The 13,480-nt window shown below is 64.4% G+C and overlaps 2 protein-coding genes across 7 annotated transcripts in view; one reads left to right on the plus strand and one right to left on the minus strand.

Annotated features, from left to right (window-relative positions):
• Positions 1-2,206: 2,206 nt before the first annotated feature.
• The window catches only part of LOC131590365 (Fc receptor-like protein 4), a 29,878-nt gene continuing 18,604 nt past the window's right edge, over positions 2,207-13,480 (minus strand). For 3 of the 6 annotated variants that reach the window (XM_058860383.1, XM_058860384.1, XM_058860381.1), the window contains 6 exons: positions 5,468-5,734; positions 5,107-5,385; positions 3,563-4,225; positions 3,323-3,406; positions 2,925-2,946; positions 2,207-2,851 (listed from right to left, as the gene is read on the minus strand). In XM_058860383.1, the coding sequence (XP_058716366.1) occupies positions 2,587-2,851; positions 2,925-2,946; positions 3,323-3,406; positions 3,563-4,225; positions 5,107-5,385; positions 5,468-5,734 (1,580 nt within the window). In that variant the 3' untranslated portion in view covers positions 2,207-2,586. The remainder of the gene's footprint in view (positions 2,852-2,924; positions 2,947-3,322; positions 3,407-3,562; positions 4,226-5,106; positions 5,386-5,467; positions 5,735-13,480) is intronic. The other 3 variants (XM_058860382.1, XM_058860378.1, XM_058860380.1) reach the window with 2 other exon arrangements.
• LOC131590387 (low affinity immunoglobulin gamma Fc region receptor II-like) overlaps positions 9,938-13,480 on the plus strand; it is a 28,964-nt gene continuing 25,421 nt past the window's right edge. Inside the window, exons 1-2 of the mRNA XM_058860424.1 lie at positions 9,938-10,343; positions 10,579-10,846. Of these exons, the coding sequence (XP_058716407.1) occupies positions 10,040-10,343; positions 10,579-10,846 (572 nt within the window). The 5' untranslated portion in view covers positions 9,938-10,039. The remainder of the gene's footprint in view (positions 10,344-10,578; positions 10,847-13,480) is intronic.

The following is a 13,480-nucleotide window of genomic DNA, read 5'->3' on the forward strand; positions in this document are numbered from 1 at the left end:
TCTAAAACTTTTATAACTGATTCCCACTCACGGTCTGAGCTGTTCATAACAGATATATAGATATATAGATATATAGATATACAGATATATCGATATATAGATGTATAGATATATAGTTATATAGATATATAGATGTGACAGCGGCCTCAAGGAGACAAAGAGTTACATTGTCCCACCCCAAACCCCTTGTGAAGGGCGGCCCAGGAGTTCTGATTGGGTTTGAGTCCCTGGGGGGTTCTCCCTTGGTGTGTTTCTAATGGTCCCTGACCCTGAACTCCACCCTCAAAGGTGTAAACCCTCGGTTCTGTCCCTCAAAAACCCCTGCTGTGCCTCTGTTCAGGGCTCTCTGTTCTGGACCTGACTTTGTTCCCATGCTGAATAAATGGTTTCGTGAACCGGGAGCCCGTCTCGGTTGGTGTTTCATGCTGGTCCCCAGAATTCTGCTGCTTCCCTGGACGAGATCCTGAGGTTGCTGACTGCAACAAATGGTGGAGCATGCGTGGCATCCAGCGAAGCACCAGGAGAACAGCAGGACCCGGCTCCATGGACACCTCGTAAGTCCCCGGCTGATGGCTTGAGAGCCGGTGAGACCCCCGCCTTGGAAAGGAGGACTCGAGAGTACCTGGCAGGGAGACTGGGTTGGGAGTGCCTCGGACATGGGGAAGAAAAGGGATTACGGAGGTGGGGGAGCCGAGACCAGACGCTGGGACAAGCGCCTAACATCACCCAACGAGACGTATTATGGACGATATCAACATTATGGATGATTATGGACGATATCAACTTTATGGATGATTCTATTAACATTATGGACGATTAACATTATGGACGGTTATGGACGGTATGGCTCTTCCAGTAGACTGTTTTTTGTCTTCTGTGAAGTTCCTTTTTTTGGCGTATACCTCCCTGTACCTTCCCCTTTCCTCTGTTCCTAAGGGCAGGACAAAGGGTAAAAAAGCCAAGGTGGCTCGGGGTTGCTGCCGACTCCCCGTCACCCCGGTGTCTTTCTGCCATCCCATCCCCTGTTTTCCTGAAGGCAGGCAAGGGACGGGGAACATCCAGAGTGATGCGGGTCTGCTGCCGTCTGCCCGCCGTTCCGTGTCCTCCTTCACCCCCTGTCTTTCCATATTCCCCGTTCCCTGTCCGGGAAAGTCCGTCCCGGCCTCCCCCCCTTCCCAAGATGGCACTGCCCACGCGGTCTGGGATCCCTTGTTTCCCGCCTTGCTCCTTCTTTTCCGGTCCCAAACCTTCCCTTCCCGAACCTCCCAGTAACTCCTGCTTCGGTCCCAGCCCTTTGTTCGGTGCTCCACCCCTGGGGGCTGTGCCTGTTCCATGGTGTGCAACACCTCCTCTGGGGAAATCGAAACTGTAACCTGATGTCCCAAAGGCAGTGTTACACCGAGATCATCTAAAGAGGCGACGCCCACATGGGAGCCGGAGCCGAAGCTGGAGATCGAAAAATTCTGCCCCTCGTGAGAGGAGATCTAAGAGCTGCACCCTTCCAAAGAGAGAATCCTAAAGTGGAAGAGACTGAACTAAAAAGCCATTATGTTTGCATTAAGTACCATCACCGTTTAATTTGCCCGGCGTAGTCCGAGATTTAAGTGTTTGTTTTCAATTTTGTTTTTTCTGTTTGCTTAATGTGTTTTGTTATTGAGCTATTGGTGTCCCACAAAGCAAAGTGGGTGCTCTGTGGAAGAGGTGAGATTTTAAAGTGTATGTTTGGAAACATTTTAAGCTCCTAATTAAAAATTGAAAAAAAAAAAAAATAAAATAAAAAAGGAGCAGATGTGGCAGCGGCCTCAGGGAGACAAAGAGTTAACATTGTCCCACCCCAAACCCCTTGTGAAGGGCGGCCCAGGAGTTCTGATTGGGTTTGAGTCCCTGGGGGGGTTCTCCCTTGGTGTGTTTCTAATGGTCCCTGATCCTGAACTCCACCCTCAAAGGTGTAAACCCTCGGTTCTGTCCCTCAAAAACCCCTGCTGTGCCTCTGTTCAGGGCTCTCTGTTCTGGACTTGAGTTTGTTCCCATGCTGAATAAATGGTTTCATGAACCGGGAGCCCGTCTCGGTTGGTGTTTCATGCTGGTCCCCAGAACCCTGCAGCTTCTCTGGACGAGATCCTGGAGTTGCGGATTGCAACAGGGATCAGGAGCCCGACAGAGCTGAACAAACACCATTTCTACCGCTTTGACCAAAAAGCTGCATTTTGCTGCCAGTCCTGGGCTCCCCTGGCACTGGTGGGGAGCCAGGGCTGTACTGGAAGCACTGGGAGGGGGATTGCAGAGCCACAGGGCTACTGGGGATGGGTGGAATGGGAAACACCTGGATACACTGGGAGCAATGGAGAGGCAGTGGGAGGAGAATGAGGGAGCCCCTGGGGGTACCTGGATGTGGAATGGGGCAGTGGGAAAGGGCTGGGGAAGCCCTTGGGGGTTCAGGGGGCGTGGGGAACCTCACGGGTGACCCCCCCACTTGTGCCCGGCCCCCCGTGAATGTTGGGCACCCCACAGCAGTGAGGAGGGGGACACTGACGTGGGTGGGGGGTTCCCCGCTGCCCCCCAGTTCCCCCAGAGCCCCCCCGGGTGTCACAGCACGTCCCCGTCGATGTCACCGCGTTCCCGGGGTCGCCCGTGGGGTCGCCGCAGCTCCGCGTAGATCACCCGGGGGTCCTGGAGCGTGGGGGCGCGGGGGGAGCCTGCGAGAGCCCCCGGCCGTGGGCTCTGGGTGGGGGCGGCAGCGATGGGTGACGTGTCCCGGTGTCCCAGCCCTGTGTCACCCCCTGGCCGCTGGCTGCTCACCACGCGGCTGTACAGCACCTCCTCCTCCTCCTCCGGGGGGGCCGGGGGGGCCCTGCGGGGATCCAGGGGGTGTGAGGGAGCTTTGGGGGTGAAAGGGGAGGGGGTGCTTGGAGCCCCCCGCTCACCTCTCCTGCTGCTTCCTGGCGGCTGCAAAGGCAAGAGGGGAGGAGGAACTGAGGGGTCCCGGGGGTCCCTCAGGGGTCCTGGAACCCCACTGGACCCCACATTTCTCCCTGAGCATCCCTGACGCCCCCCGGAACCTCTGAACCACCCCAATGCTCCGGACCCCCCGAGCCCCCTGAAGGTCAACCCTGGCCTCCAAAATCCCCCAGGATCCCCGAAAGAAGCCCCCAAACCCCAGCGAGACCCCCCAACGCCTCCCCAGATCCTTGAGAACGCGGAGCAAAGGTGCTGAGCGCTCAGCGCTGCCCAAATCAGGGGCTGTGGGTGCTGCCCCATCACCCCCACGTCCGAGGTGGCCTCGCAGCTCCCCAGGACCCCCATTGTCCCCATTGTCACCCACCCACGTTGTTCCAGCGGCGCCAGCCCGCAGCTACAGCCAGGAGCAGGAGCAGGAAGAGCAGGGACCCCCCAACCGCTGCGGCCACTGCCGGGGACAAAGGGGACACTTTGGGGCCACCCGGGGATGCTGCACCCCCATAGCGACCCCGAGTGATGCCAGCCGTGCCCTGTCACCTCCGTGTCACCTCCAGGGACAAACGCGGCTGTCCCGGAGCCCCAGAGTGTCCCCGAGTGACGTCACCTGTGTGGCCGTGTCCCCCCGCTGTCACCTCCAGGAGCAGCTCGGGGCTGAGTGCCCGGAACACGCGGTGCCCGTCCTGTCCCAGCTGGTTGGTGGCCACGCACTGGTAGGTGCCCGAATGTGCCAGCCCGACGTGGGCGAGCTCCAGCAGGGGACCCCGGGCCACCTCCCGGCCGTGGCGCAGCCAGGTGAAGGTGACAGGGGCTGAGCCCACCTGCACCGAGCAGCGCAGCCTCACGGGCTCACCTGCGCGCACCTGCTGGCCCAGGGCACCGGGGCTGATGGTGGCATTGGCCACGGGCACTGCGGGGACACGCACGGGGCTGCCACCTGCCCAGGGGGGATGGCGGTGTCCCCATGGGGGTCGCCTCCCATCCCGAGGGTCCCGCTCACCCAGGACGGTGACATTCAGGGGGCCGCTCTCGGCCACGCTGTCCCCGTCGCTGACCCGGCACCGGTAGTGGCCGCTGTCATTGTCCCCAACGCTCGGCAGCTGCAGGCGGGGGCCGGTGCCCAGCGGTGTCCCCGAGCCCTCCCGGTGCCAGGAGAAGGACAGGGGACCTGTCCCCGCGGCCACCGCGCAGTTCAGCACCAGGGGGTCCCCCAGTGCCACCTGTGCCCCGGGGGGCTGCGACCACACGGACACCACCGAGGGCAGGACCGCTGCGGGGGGAGAGGGGGACACGGGGGGACACTCAGGGACACCGGGGGACACTCAGGGACACCGGGGGACACTCAGGGACACCGGGGAACACTCAGGGACATCCGGGGACACTCAGGGACACCCGGGGGACACTCAGGGACACAGGGGGACACTCAGGGACACCAGGGGAAACTCAGGGACCCGGGGGACACTCAGGGACACCCGGGGGACATTCAGGGACACCGGGGGACACTCAGGGACACCGGCGGACCCCAGCGAGGGAGAGGGGACGCAGAGCTGGGGGGGCTTGGGAAGGGACCCCGAGGAAGGAGGGGGGGTTCAGGGATGGGACACCTGGACAGGGAGGGTGGGGGGACACCAGGGCGGGGTGAGGGGACCCGGGGCAGGGGTGGGAGGAGGAGGGACCTGGGGAGGAGGGAGGGATCCGATCAGGGATGAGGGGACCCTGGAAAGGTGTCGGGGAAGGATGGGGGTCCCGAGGCAGGGCTGGGGGACACGGGGTGGGATCCGGGAAGGGATGGGGGGACACGGGGTGGAACCCGGGAACGGAGCAGGAGATCCGGGCAGGGATGGGGGAACCCGAGAAACGAATCCGGGAGGGCTGGGGACACCAAGTCAGACCTGGGGGAGCCGGGAAGGGACCCGGGAAGGGAAGGAGGGACCCGGGAATCACGTCAGGGAGAGCTGTGGGTCCGCAGACAGTGACGGGGGTCCCCGGGCAGGGCTGGGGGACACGGGACGGGACCCGGGAAGGGAAGGGAACAAACGGGAATCGTGTCAGGGAGGGCTGTGGGTCCGCAGACAGTGCTGGGGGTCCCCGGGCAGGGCAGGGGGAGCCGTGCAGGCTGTGGGGGCTCCCCGCGCCCATCCCCGCACTCACCGAGCACCGTGACGCGGAGCGGGGCGCTGCTCTTCCGCACGGCCCCCCCCTGGCTCTGCACCTCGCAGCTGTAATTCCCCGAGCCGGAGAGCCCCAGGGCGGGCAGCAGCAGCTGCGGGGACCCCTGCGGGCCCCCCAGCTCCCGCCCGTCCCGGTAGAAGCGGTGCACGAGGGGGGTGAGGGGCCGCAGGGGGCTGCGGCTGCTGAGGCAGCTGAGGTTCAGGGGGGACCCCGCGAGCAGCTCGGCCGGAGCCTCCAGCACCGGCACCGGGAAGAGCTCTGGCAAGGAGAGGGGAGGGGGATTTGTGAGCCCTGGCCAGGGGCTCTGCGGGTGTCGGGCTGGCGGCTGTGGGCTGCTCACCGTGCACTGTCACTGACACCGGCTCCGACTGCAGCCACATCCGTGAGGACCACCAATTCTCCCAGGCCCCGCAGCGGTATTGGCCACTGTGCTGCAGCCTCAGGGGGGACAGGGACAGCTCGGACCCCCACAGGGATTTCCCCAAATCCTTCTCCCCGTGGTAGAATCGCAACCCGGTGATGAGGATGCCCTGCCGGCTCCGGCAGCGCAGTGTCACCGTGTCCCCCTCCAGCAGCGGCCCCGCCGTCACCTGCAGCACCAGCCACTCTGGGGGACACGAGGGTCCTGTCACAGCCGATGGCACCGGGACCCCCCAGTGGGTCACAGCCAGCGCACCCGGGGTCCCCAATGCCAACACGGGGGTCCCCTCGCACTGCGATGCTCTGGGATGTCCCCAGAGCAGGGCACGGGCTCTGCTCACACCAGGGGTGACCCAGCTGCCCCCCCAGAGCTCTCGGGGTCCCCGCGGCTGCCGGGCTGGGGACACCCAAACCCCGCTCACCGTCTGAGACGATCACGGGGGGGCTGCGCCCGCTGCCGGCTCTGTCACACTCGTAGGTGCCACTCCAAGTGACAGTGAAGCTGTCGCGTCCCTTCTGCCACCAGAGCCGCCCGTTCATGTACCAGGTGGTGTCCCCGGCGGTCCCCGAGCCCCGGCAGGTCAGTGTCACCCGGTCCCACAGCACCGCCGGCCTCCAGGGCGGCTCCACGAGGAGCTGCGGGCTCGGGGCACCTGCGGGTGACAGGGGACAGCAGCGTGGCAGGGCCAGCGCGGGGCTGGGGACAGCGGCGCGGGGACACGGCATCCCCCGAGGACTCACCAGCGAGGCCGAGGCTCTGGGCTGCAAGGGACAAGGGACACGGCTGGCTGGCGGTGTCCCTGTGTCCCCATGTCCCTGTGTCCCTGTGTCCCCTTGTTCCTGTCCCTGTGTCCCTGTCCCTGTCCCTGTGTCCCCACAGCTGCCCCAGCCCCAAGGTGCCAAACCCCTCATTCCTGTCCCTCCTCTCCTGTCCCCTCTCCTGTCCCCACGGCCACCCCACGGCCCCGCTCACCTCTTGCTCTGCCTCTGCTGCCCTTGGCGACCTCAGGGGACCCCGCAGCCCCCCTGGGCCCCCTCCCCACCGCTCTCTGCCCCACCCGGGCCCATCCCCGCCCCACTCACCCCACACGAGCAGCGCCACCCTCGCGGCCATGCCGCTGTCCCCGGCCACCCGGCCTGCCTGTCACTCGCTGCCACGGCCACCTGTGCCCTGCCTGGCGGCTCCTGGGCCGAAGAGGAAGGAAGCGCGGTCAGCTCTCGTCCCCACGTGGGGCTGGGACAGACTGGGGGCAGGGTGGGGAGGGGTTGGGGACCTGGAGGGGGTCGCTGGGACATGGGGGTCGCAGCGCTCGGGGGCTCCAGGGATGTGGGGAGCCAAGGAGGGATTTCCAGGGAGGCTCTCCGGGATCCTGGGGAATCGGGGTCCCCATGGGTGGGGAGGATCACGGATGGGGGTCCCAGGGGAATTTGGGCTGCAGGGATTTGGGGATTTGAGGCAGGTCCCGGGGATGGGGGGTCCTGGGGAGCCCATGGGATGGGATTAAGGGGAGGGGAGTGCTGGGCAATGGGAAACCGACATCCAGGGACGGGGGTCCCCAGGAGAGGGAATGAGATGCCAGGGTTGGGGTCCCGGGGGAATGGGGGTCTCGGGGTGGGCAGTGCCTGGGTAGACACGGGGGTCGCAGCTCCATCCCCGGCTGCCTCAGATTTCGGGGTGCGGCTGACAAAAGCAGAACCTCCGTTGTCTTGGTGGTCTGGGAACAACACCAGGGGGTTCCCGTGTGCCCCGGGTCTGGGACTTTTTCCTCTCTTTATTTCTATTTGTTCTTATTTTCTTCACTTTTGTAAACTCCCCATCCCAGTTCGTGGCTCATCGGTGCCCAGGAGCACCTGAGCAGGAAAGGGCTTGAGAGAACCCTGGGGAGGGGGGAAGGGGCGTGGGGAGGCTTTGGGGGATGGGGGTGCCCTCCAACACTTCCACTTTTGTTTTTCCTGAACAAAAAGGAAGAGCTTTGTGCTGAGAGTCGGATGGGAAAGGGGGGGGCGGGTTCTGCCCTGTGGAGGAAAACCAGGGGGGTCCTGTCCTGGCAGCTCCGTGTCAGGGGGTGACAAATCCTGGGGGAATCCTGTCCTGGGGGTGACGCATCCTGGGTGGGTCCAGTCCTGGGGGTGGCACATCCAGGGGGGGTCCAGTCCTGGGGGTGACACAACCTGACCGGGAGGGTCCTGGGGATGGAGGTTCCAGAAGGGTCCAGGGGCGGCACATCCTGGGGACCCCTGTAAATCCAAGTGTGGGGCTCAGCCGTGCCCCAGCCCCACTGCACAGGGATGGGCCCTGGGCCAGCACCTGAGGCTGCCCCCGCCCCCTTGGCTTTGCTTCTCGCAGCTTTAGCGCTGCTGCAGAGGTGACAATTCTGCGGGGGAATGGTTTGTGCTTTGCTCAGCCTGCGAGAAGCACAAAGGCAAAGCGAGGCCGAGCAGAGGCTGTGGCGGGGCTGGGATGGTTTGCAGGGCGGGGCTGGCTGCAAACCCCCCTGCAGGGGCAGCTGCGAGGGAAGCAGCGCGGAAATGCAGCCCTGGAGCATTTTGGGCGTGTGGCCGAGGGGCTGAGAGAGCCCCACAAGTGCTGCAAAGCCCCCAGGGATCTGCTCCAGAGCCTGAGCGGGACCCTCCTCCTCCAACACAACCTGCAGCCCTTTGCGAGCTGCCGGGAAGAACGTTTGGGATCGGGCTGTGGGCACCGGCAGCGAGGGAAAAGTGGGGCAATGTCGAGCAGGGGCTGCACACGGGGATCTGGGGAGCAGGGCAGTCCCAGCACGAGCAGGGAGTGGCCAGGCACGGGAATTCAGGGCAGGCTGCAGGGCATTTACCAGGCAATCCCACCCTGAGGGACACACGGGCAATTCTGGAGATTCCTGGGCGCTCTTCCGTGCATGGACAGAGTTTCCTCTCCTTGTGGGAGCAGGATCCATGGGAAGGAAGCGAAGTTTCAGGGTGGGAATGAGAAAAACGGGGAGAGTTCCTAAATCTGGGCCAAGAAAAGCTTTCCTTAGGGGCTGGGGGGCTGCTGAGCAGGCAGGGAACAATCCCATGGAGCTGAGGGCCAGCCAGGGAGAAAGGGCAGGGCTGGGTGGGGCAGAGCCCCAGAGCCTCTCAGGACAATTCTGGGGGTCCCCTGGCCATGAACACACTGTGGGGGCTGGGCAGGGCTCCGGGTCACCCCAAAATATGAGGCAGCCACGGAAGGAGCTGAGAGCCCCGTGCCCCCCCAGCCCCAGCCCCCATTGCCCCGGGACCCCCAACCATGGGAGCCCCATTCCCTTGGTCTCTCCTCCCTGGGGACCCCCATCCCGCCACCCCCATTGCCCAGGACCTCCATGGCCTCGATCCCGTCCCAGGGGCTGCTCCTTCCCGCACAACCCCAATTCCCGAGGCTTCCCTTTTCCCCCTGCAGCCCCAAGCCTGCCACTCCCATCCCAAATGAGCCAAAATCCCTGCGGAGCCACAGAACCCCCATCCCTGAATGCCCCAGGCACCGAGACCCCAATTCCCCTGGAGCCCCGTCCTCGCTTTCCCCCATGCCCTGAGCCCCCCACTCCTGGGAACGCCACCCCCACCACGTCCCCAGGCTGTCCCGTGCTGTCCCCAGCTTGTCCCCAAATATGTGTGAACATTGTCCCCACCCTGTCCCCCGCCCTGCCCCATCACCACTTGGGGACGAGAGCTGACCGCGCTTCCTTCCTCTTCGGCCCAGGAGCCGCCAGGCAGGGCACAGGTGGCCGTGGCAGCGAGTGACAGGCAGGCCGGGTGGCCGGGGACAGCGGCATGGCCGCGAGGGTGGCGCTGCTCCGTGTGGGGTGAGTGGGGGCGGGGATGGGCCCGGGTGGGGCAGAGAGCGGTGGGGAGGGGGCCCAGGGGGGCTGCGGGGTCCCCTGAGGTGGCCAAGGGCAGCAGAGGCAGAGCAAGAGGTGAGCGGGGCCGTGGGGTGGCCGTGGGGACAGGAGAGGGGACAGGAGAGGAGGGACAGGAATGAGGGGTTTGGCACCTTGGGGCTGGGGCAGCTGTGGGGACACAGGGACAGGGACACGGGGACAGGGACACAGGGACAGGGGACACAGGGACCATGGGGACAGGGACACAGGGACACAGAGACACAGGGACACAGGGACACAGGACCATGGGGACAGGGACACAGGGACAAAGGGACACAGGGACACAGGGACACAGGACCATGGGGACAGGGACACAGGGATGTGGCGGTGGCGCTGGCGGGGGTGACCTGTGGCAGCACGGGGTGGCCGCGCTGTCCCCATGGCCGGGAGGTCCCCGCTGTCCCCATGGGCCCGGGCTGGCCGCGCTGTCGCCGTCGCCGAGGGCTCGGTGCCGCAGCGGTGTCGCCACGGGGCCAGGTCGGGGCCAGCCCCAGAGCCCGGCTCCCGCTGCCGCTGTCCCCGCGCTGCCAGCGCCAGCCAGCCGTGTCCCTTGTCCCTTGCAGCCCAGAGCCTCGGCCTCGCTGGTGAGTCCTCGGGGGATGCCGTGTCCCCGCGCCGCTGTCCCCAGCCCCGCGCTGGCCCTGGCACGCTGCTGTCCCCTGTCACCCGCAGGTGCCCCGAGCCCGCAGCTCCTCGTGGAGCCGCCCTGGAGGCCGGCGGTGCTGTGGGACCGGGTGACACTGACCTGCCGGGGCTCGGGGACCGCCGGGGACACCACCTGGTACAAGGACGGGCGGCGGTGGCGACTGGAGGGACCCGAGAGTTTCACTGTCACCGAGAATGGCACCTACGAGTGTGACAGAGCCGGCAGCGGGCTCAGCCCCCCCGTGACCGTCACAGACGGTGAGCGGGGTTTGGGTGTCCCCAGCCCGGCAGCCGCGGGGACCCCGAGAGCTCTGGGGGGGCAGCTGGGTCACCCCTGGTGTGAGCAGAGCCCGTGCCCTGCTCTGGGGACATCCCAGAGCATCGCAGTGCGAGGGGACCCACGTGTTGGCATTGGGGACCCCGGGTGCGCTGGCTGTGACCCACTGGGGGGTCCCGGTGCCATCGGCTGTGACAGGACCCTCCTGTCCCCCAGAGTGGCTGGTGCTGCAGGTGCCGGCGGGGCCGCTGGTGGAGGGGGACACGGTGACACTGCGCTGCCGGAGCCGGTGGTACAACCCGGAAACCGAGGTGCGGTTCTACCACGGGGAGAAGGATTTGGGGAAATCCCTGCGGGGGTCCGTGCTGTCCCTGTCCCCCCCTGAGGCTGCTGCACAGCGGCCAATACCGCTGCGGGGACTGGTGGAGTTTGTGGCCCTCACGGATGTGGCTGCAGTCGGATCCGGTGTCAGTGACAGTGCACGGTGAGCAGCCCACAGCCGCCAGCCCGACACCCGCAGAGCCCCTCGCCAGGGCTCACAAATCCCCCTCCCCTCTCCTTGCCAGAGCTCTTCCCGGTGCCGGTGCTGGAGGCTCCGGCCGAGCTGCTCGCGGGGTCCCCCCCTGAACCTCAGCTGCCTCAGCAGCCGCAGCCCCCTGCGGCCCCTCACCCCCCTCGTGCACCGCTTCTACCGGGACGGGCGGGAGCTGGGGGGCCCGCAGGGGTCCCCGCAGCTGCTGCTGCCCGCCCTGGGGCTCTCCGGCTCGGGGAATTACAGCTGCGAGGTGCAGAGCCAGGGGGGGGCCGTGCGGAAGAGCAGCGCCCCGCTCCGCGTCACGGTGCTCGGTGAGTGCGGGGATGGGCGCGGGGAGCCCCCACAGCCTGCACGGCTCCCCCTGCCCTACCCGGGGACCCCCAGCACTGTCTGCGGACCCACAGCCCTCTCTGACACGATTCCCGTTTGTCCCTTTGCCTTCCCGGGTCCCTTCCCGGGTCCCCCAGCCCTGACTTGGTGTCCCCATCCCCACCCGGTTTCCTTTCTCGGGTTTCTCCATCCCCGCCCGGATCTCCTGCTCCGTTCCCCGCATCCTACCCCGGCTCCCCCAATCCCATCCCGGGTTCCCCATCTCTGTCTGTGCCCCCCTGCCCCCCCCAGAAACCTTTCCTTGGTCCCCCTCCCCTGCCCTGTCCCCTCCTCTCTCTGGGTGCGGACCCCCACCCCCGCCATCCCCCATCACCCCCTCACCCCCCGTCCCCATCCCCCGCGCCCCCCCGCCCCTCCCGCTGGCCTCAGCCCCGTGCGTGTCCCCGCAGTGCCCGTGGCCAATGCCACCATCAGCCCCGGTGCCCTGGGCCAGCAGGTGCGCGCAGGTGAGCCCGTGAGGCTGCGCTGCTCGGTGCAGGTGGGCTCAGCCCCTGTCACCTTCACCTGGCTGCGCCACGGCCGGGAGGTGGCCCGGGGTCCCCTGCTGGAGCTCGCCCACGTCGGGCTGGCACATTCGGGCACCTACCAGTGCGTGGCCACCAACCAGCTGGGACAGGACGGGCACCGCGTGTTCCGGGCACTCAGCCCCGAGCTGCTCCTGGAGGTGACAGCGGGGGGACACGGCCACACAGGTGACGTCATTCGGGGACAATGTTGGGCTCCGGGACAGCCGCGTTTGTCCCTGGAGGTGACAGCGGGGGGACACGGGGACACCGGTGGGTTCCTGGGGGGCTCCGAGAGCTCTGGCTCCAGCCCCGCTCTGTCCCTGGCAGCGACACGAGTGGAGCGGGGCACGGGAGGGGAACTCGTGGGGTCTCTGGGGTGCAGAAGCTCGGGCTGAGCCCGCTGTGTCCCCTTTGTCCCCAGCTGTGGCCGCAGCGCTCGGGGGCTCCCTGTTGTTCGTGCTCCTGCTCACGGCTGTCATCGTGGCCTTTCTCCGCACGGGTGGGTGAGCGTGGGGGTCCTGCAGGGTGGGGGGAGGCCCCCAGAGAAGGGTGGCCCCAGGGCAGCAGCCACAGCCCCCGAGTGGAGAAGGGGCCGAGCCCCCGCTGGCCTCGGCTCAGCGGCCTGGGCTGGTCGGGGAGGGGCTGGGGGCTCGTGCCGGGATCTTGGGGCTCTCTCGGGGATCTTGGGGGCTCTCTCAGGGATCTTGGGGCTCTCTCGGGGATCTTGGGGGATCTCTCGGGGATCTTGGGGGCAATTCGGAGGCTCCCCCTCCCCGCCAGGCTCGGGGTTCGGGGGCTCAGGGTGCCGGGGGAAGTGCGGTGCTTCAGGGCCTTTGTGGGGCCATCCGGGATGCTGGGGGCAGCCGGGGGGATTGGAGGGATCGGGGTTGCCCAGGGGGGCTGGGGAGCCCTGGGAGCCCAAAGTCACCGCTGCACTTTTCCTTTGCAGGTGCCGGGAAGCAGCAGCCAAGGTGAGCGCGGGCTCCGGCCACGCCAAACCCCCTGCCCGACCCCCCAGGACCCCCCAGCCCCCTGCACACATCCCCTGATCCCCACAGGGCCCCCCCGGCCGAGGATCCTCAGGACACCTACTCGGAGCTGCTGGGGCCGCACGGGCAGCCCTGGGAGCCCAGAGACATCTACGAGACTCTGCAGAAACAACTGTGACTCTTCGTGCCTGCAGGAACTTTAATTCTTTATTCTCAATAAAAACAAAATCAATAAAACTCAATATTCTCAACAAATCAATTAATGAAATTGTTTGATTGATTGATTGATTAATTAAATAAATAAATGTTAAAGGGAATAAACAAATAAATAAAACATACAATAAAGAAAAGAAATAAATAAATAAATAAAATAACATAAATGAAGTAGCAAACAAATAAATACATAAATAAAACTCAGTTCTCAATAGACAAATAAATAGAAATGAAAATAGAAATAAATAAATAGGAAAATATAAATAAAAATAATAAAAAAATCTCAAGCCACAAAACATAAATAAATAAAATAAAAGACAAATAAATCAGCAAAATAATATAAAATAAAATATAACAGATAAAACTTAATTCTCTATAAAACTTTTATAACTGATTCCCACTCACGGTCTGAGCTGTTAATAACAGATATATATAGATATATAGATATATAGATATATAGATATATAGATATATCCAGATATATA

Source organism: Poecile atricapillus, chromosome 33 (assembly GCF_030490865.1).
Source record: "Poecile atricapillus isolate bPoeAtr1 chromosome 33, bPoeAtr1.hap1, whole genome shotgun sequence".
In the NCBI taxonomy this organism is placed as follows: domain Eukaryota; kingdom Metazoa; phylum Chordata; class Aves; order Passeriformes; family Paridae; genus Poecile; species Poecile atricapillus.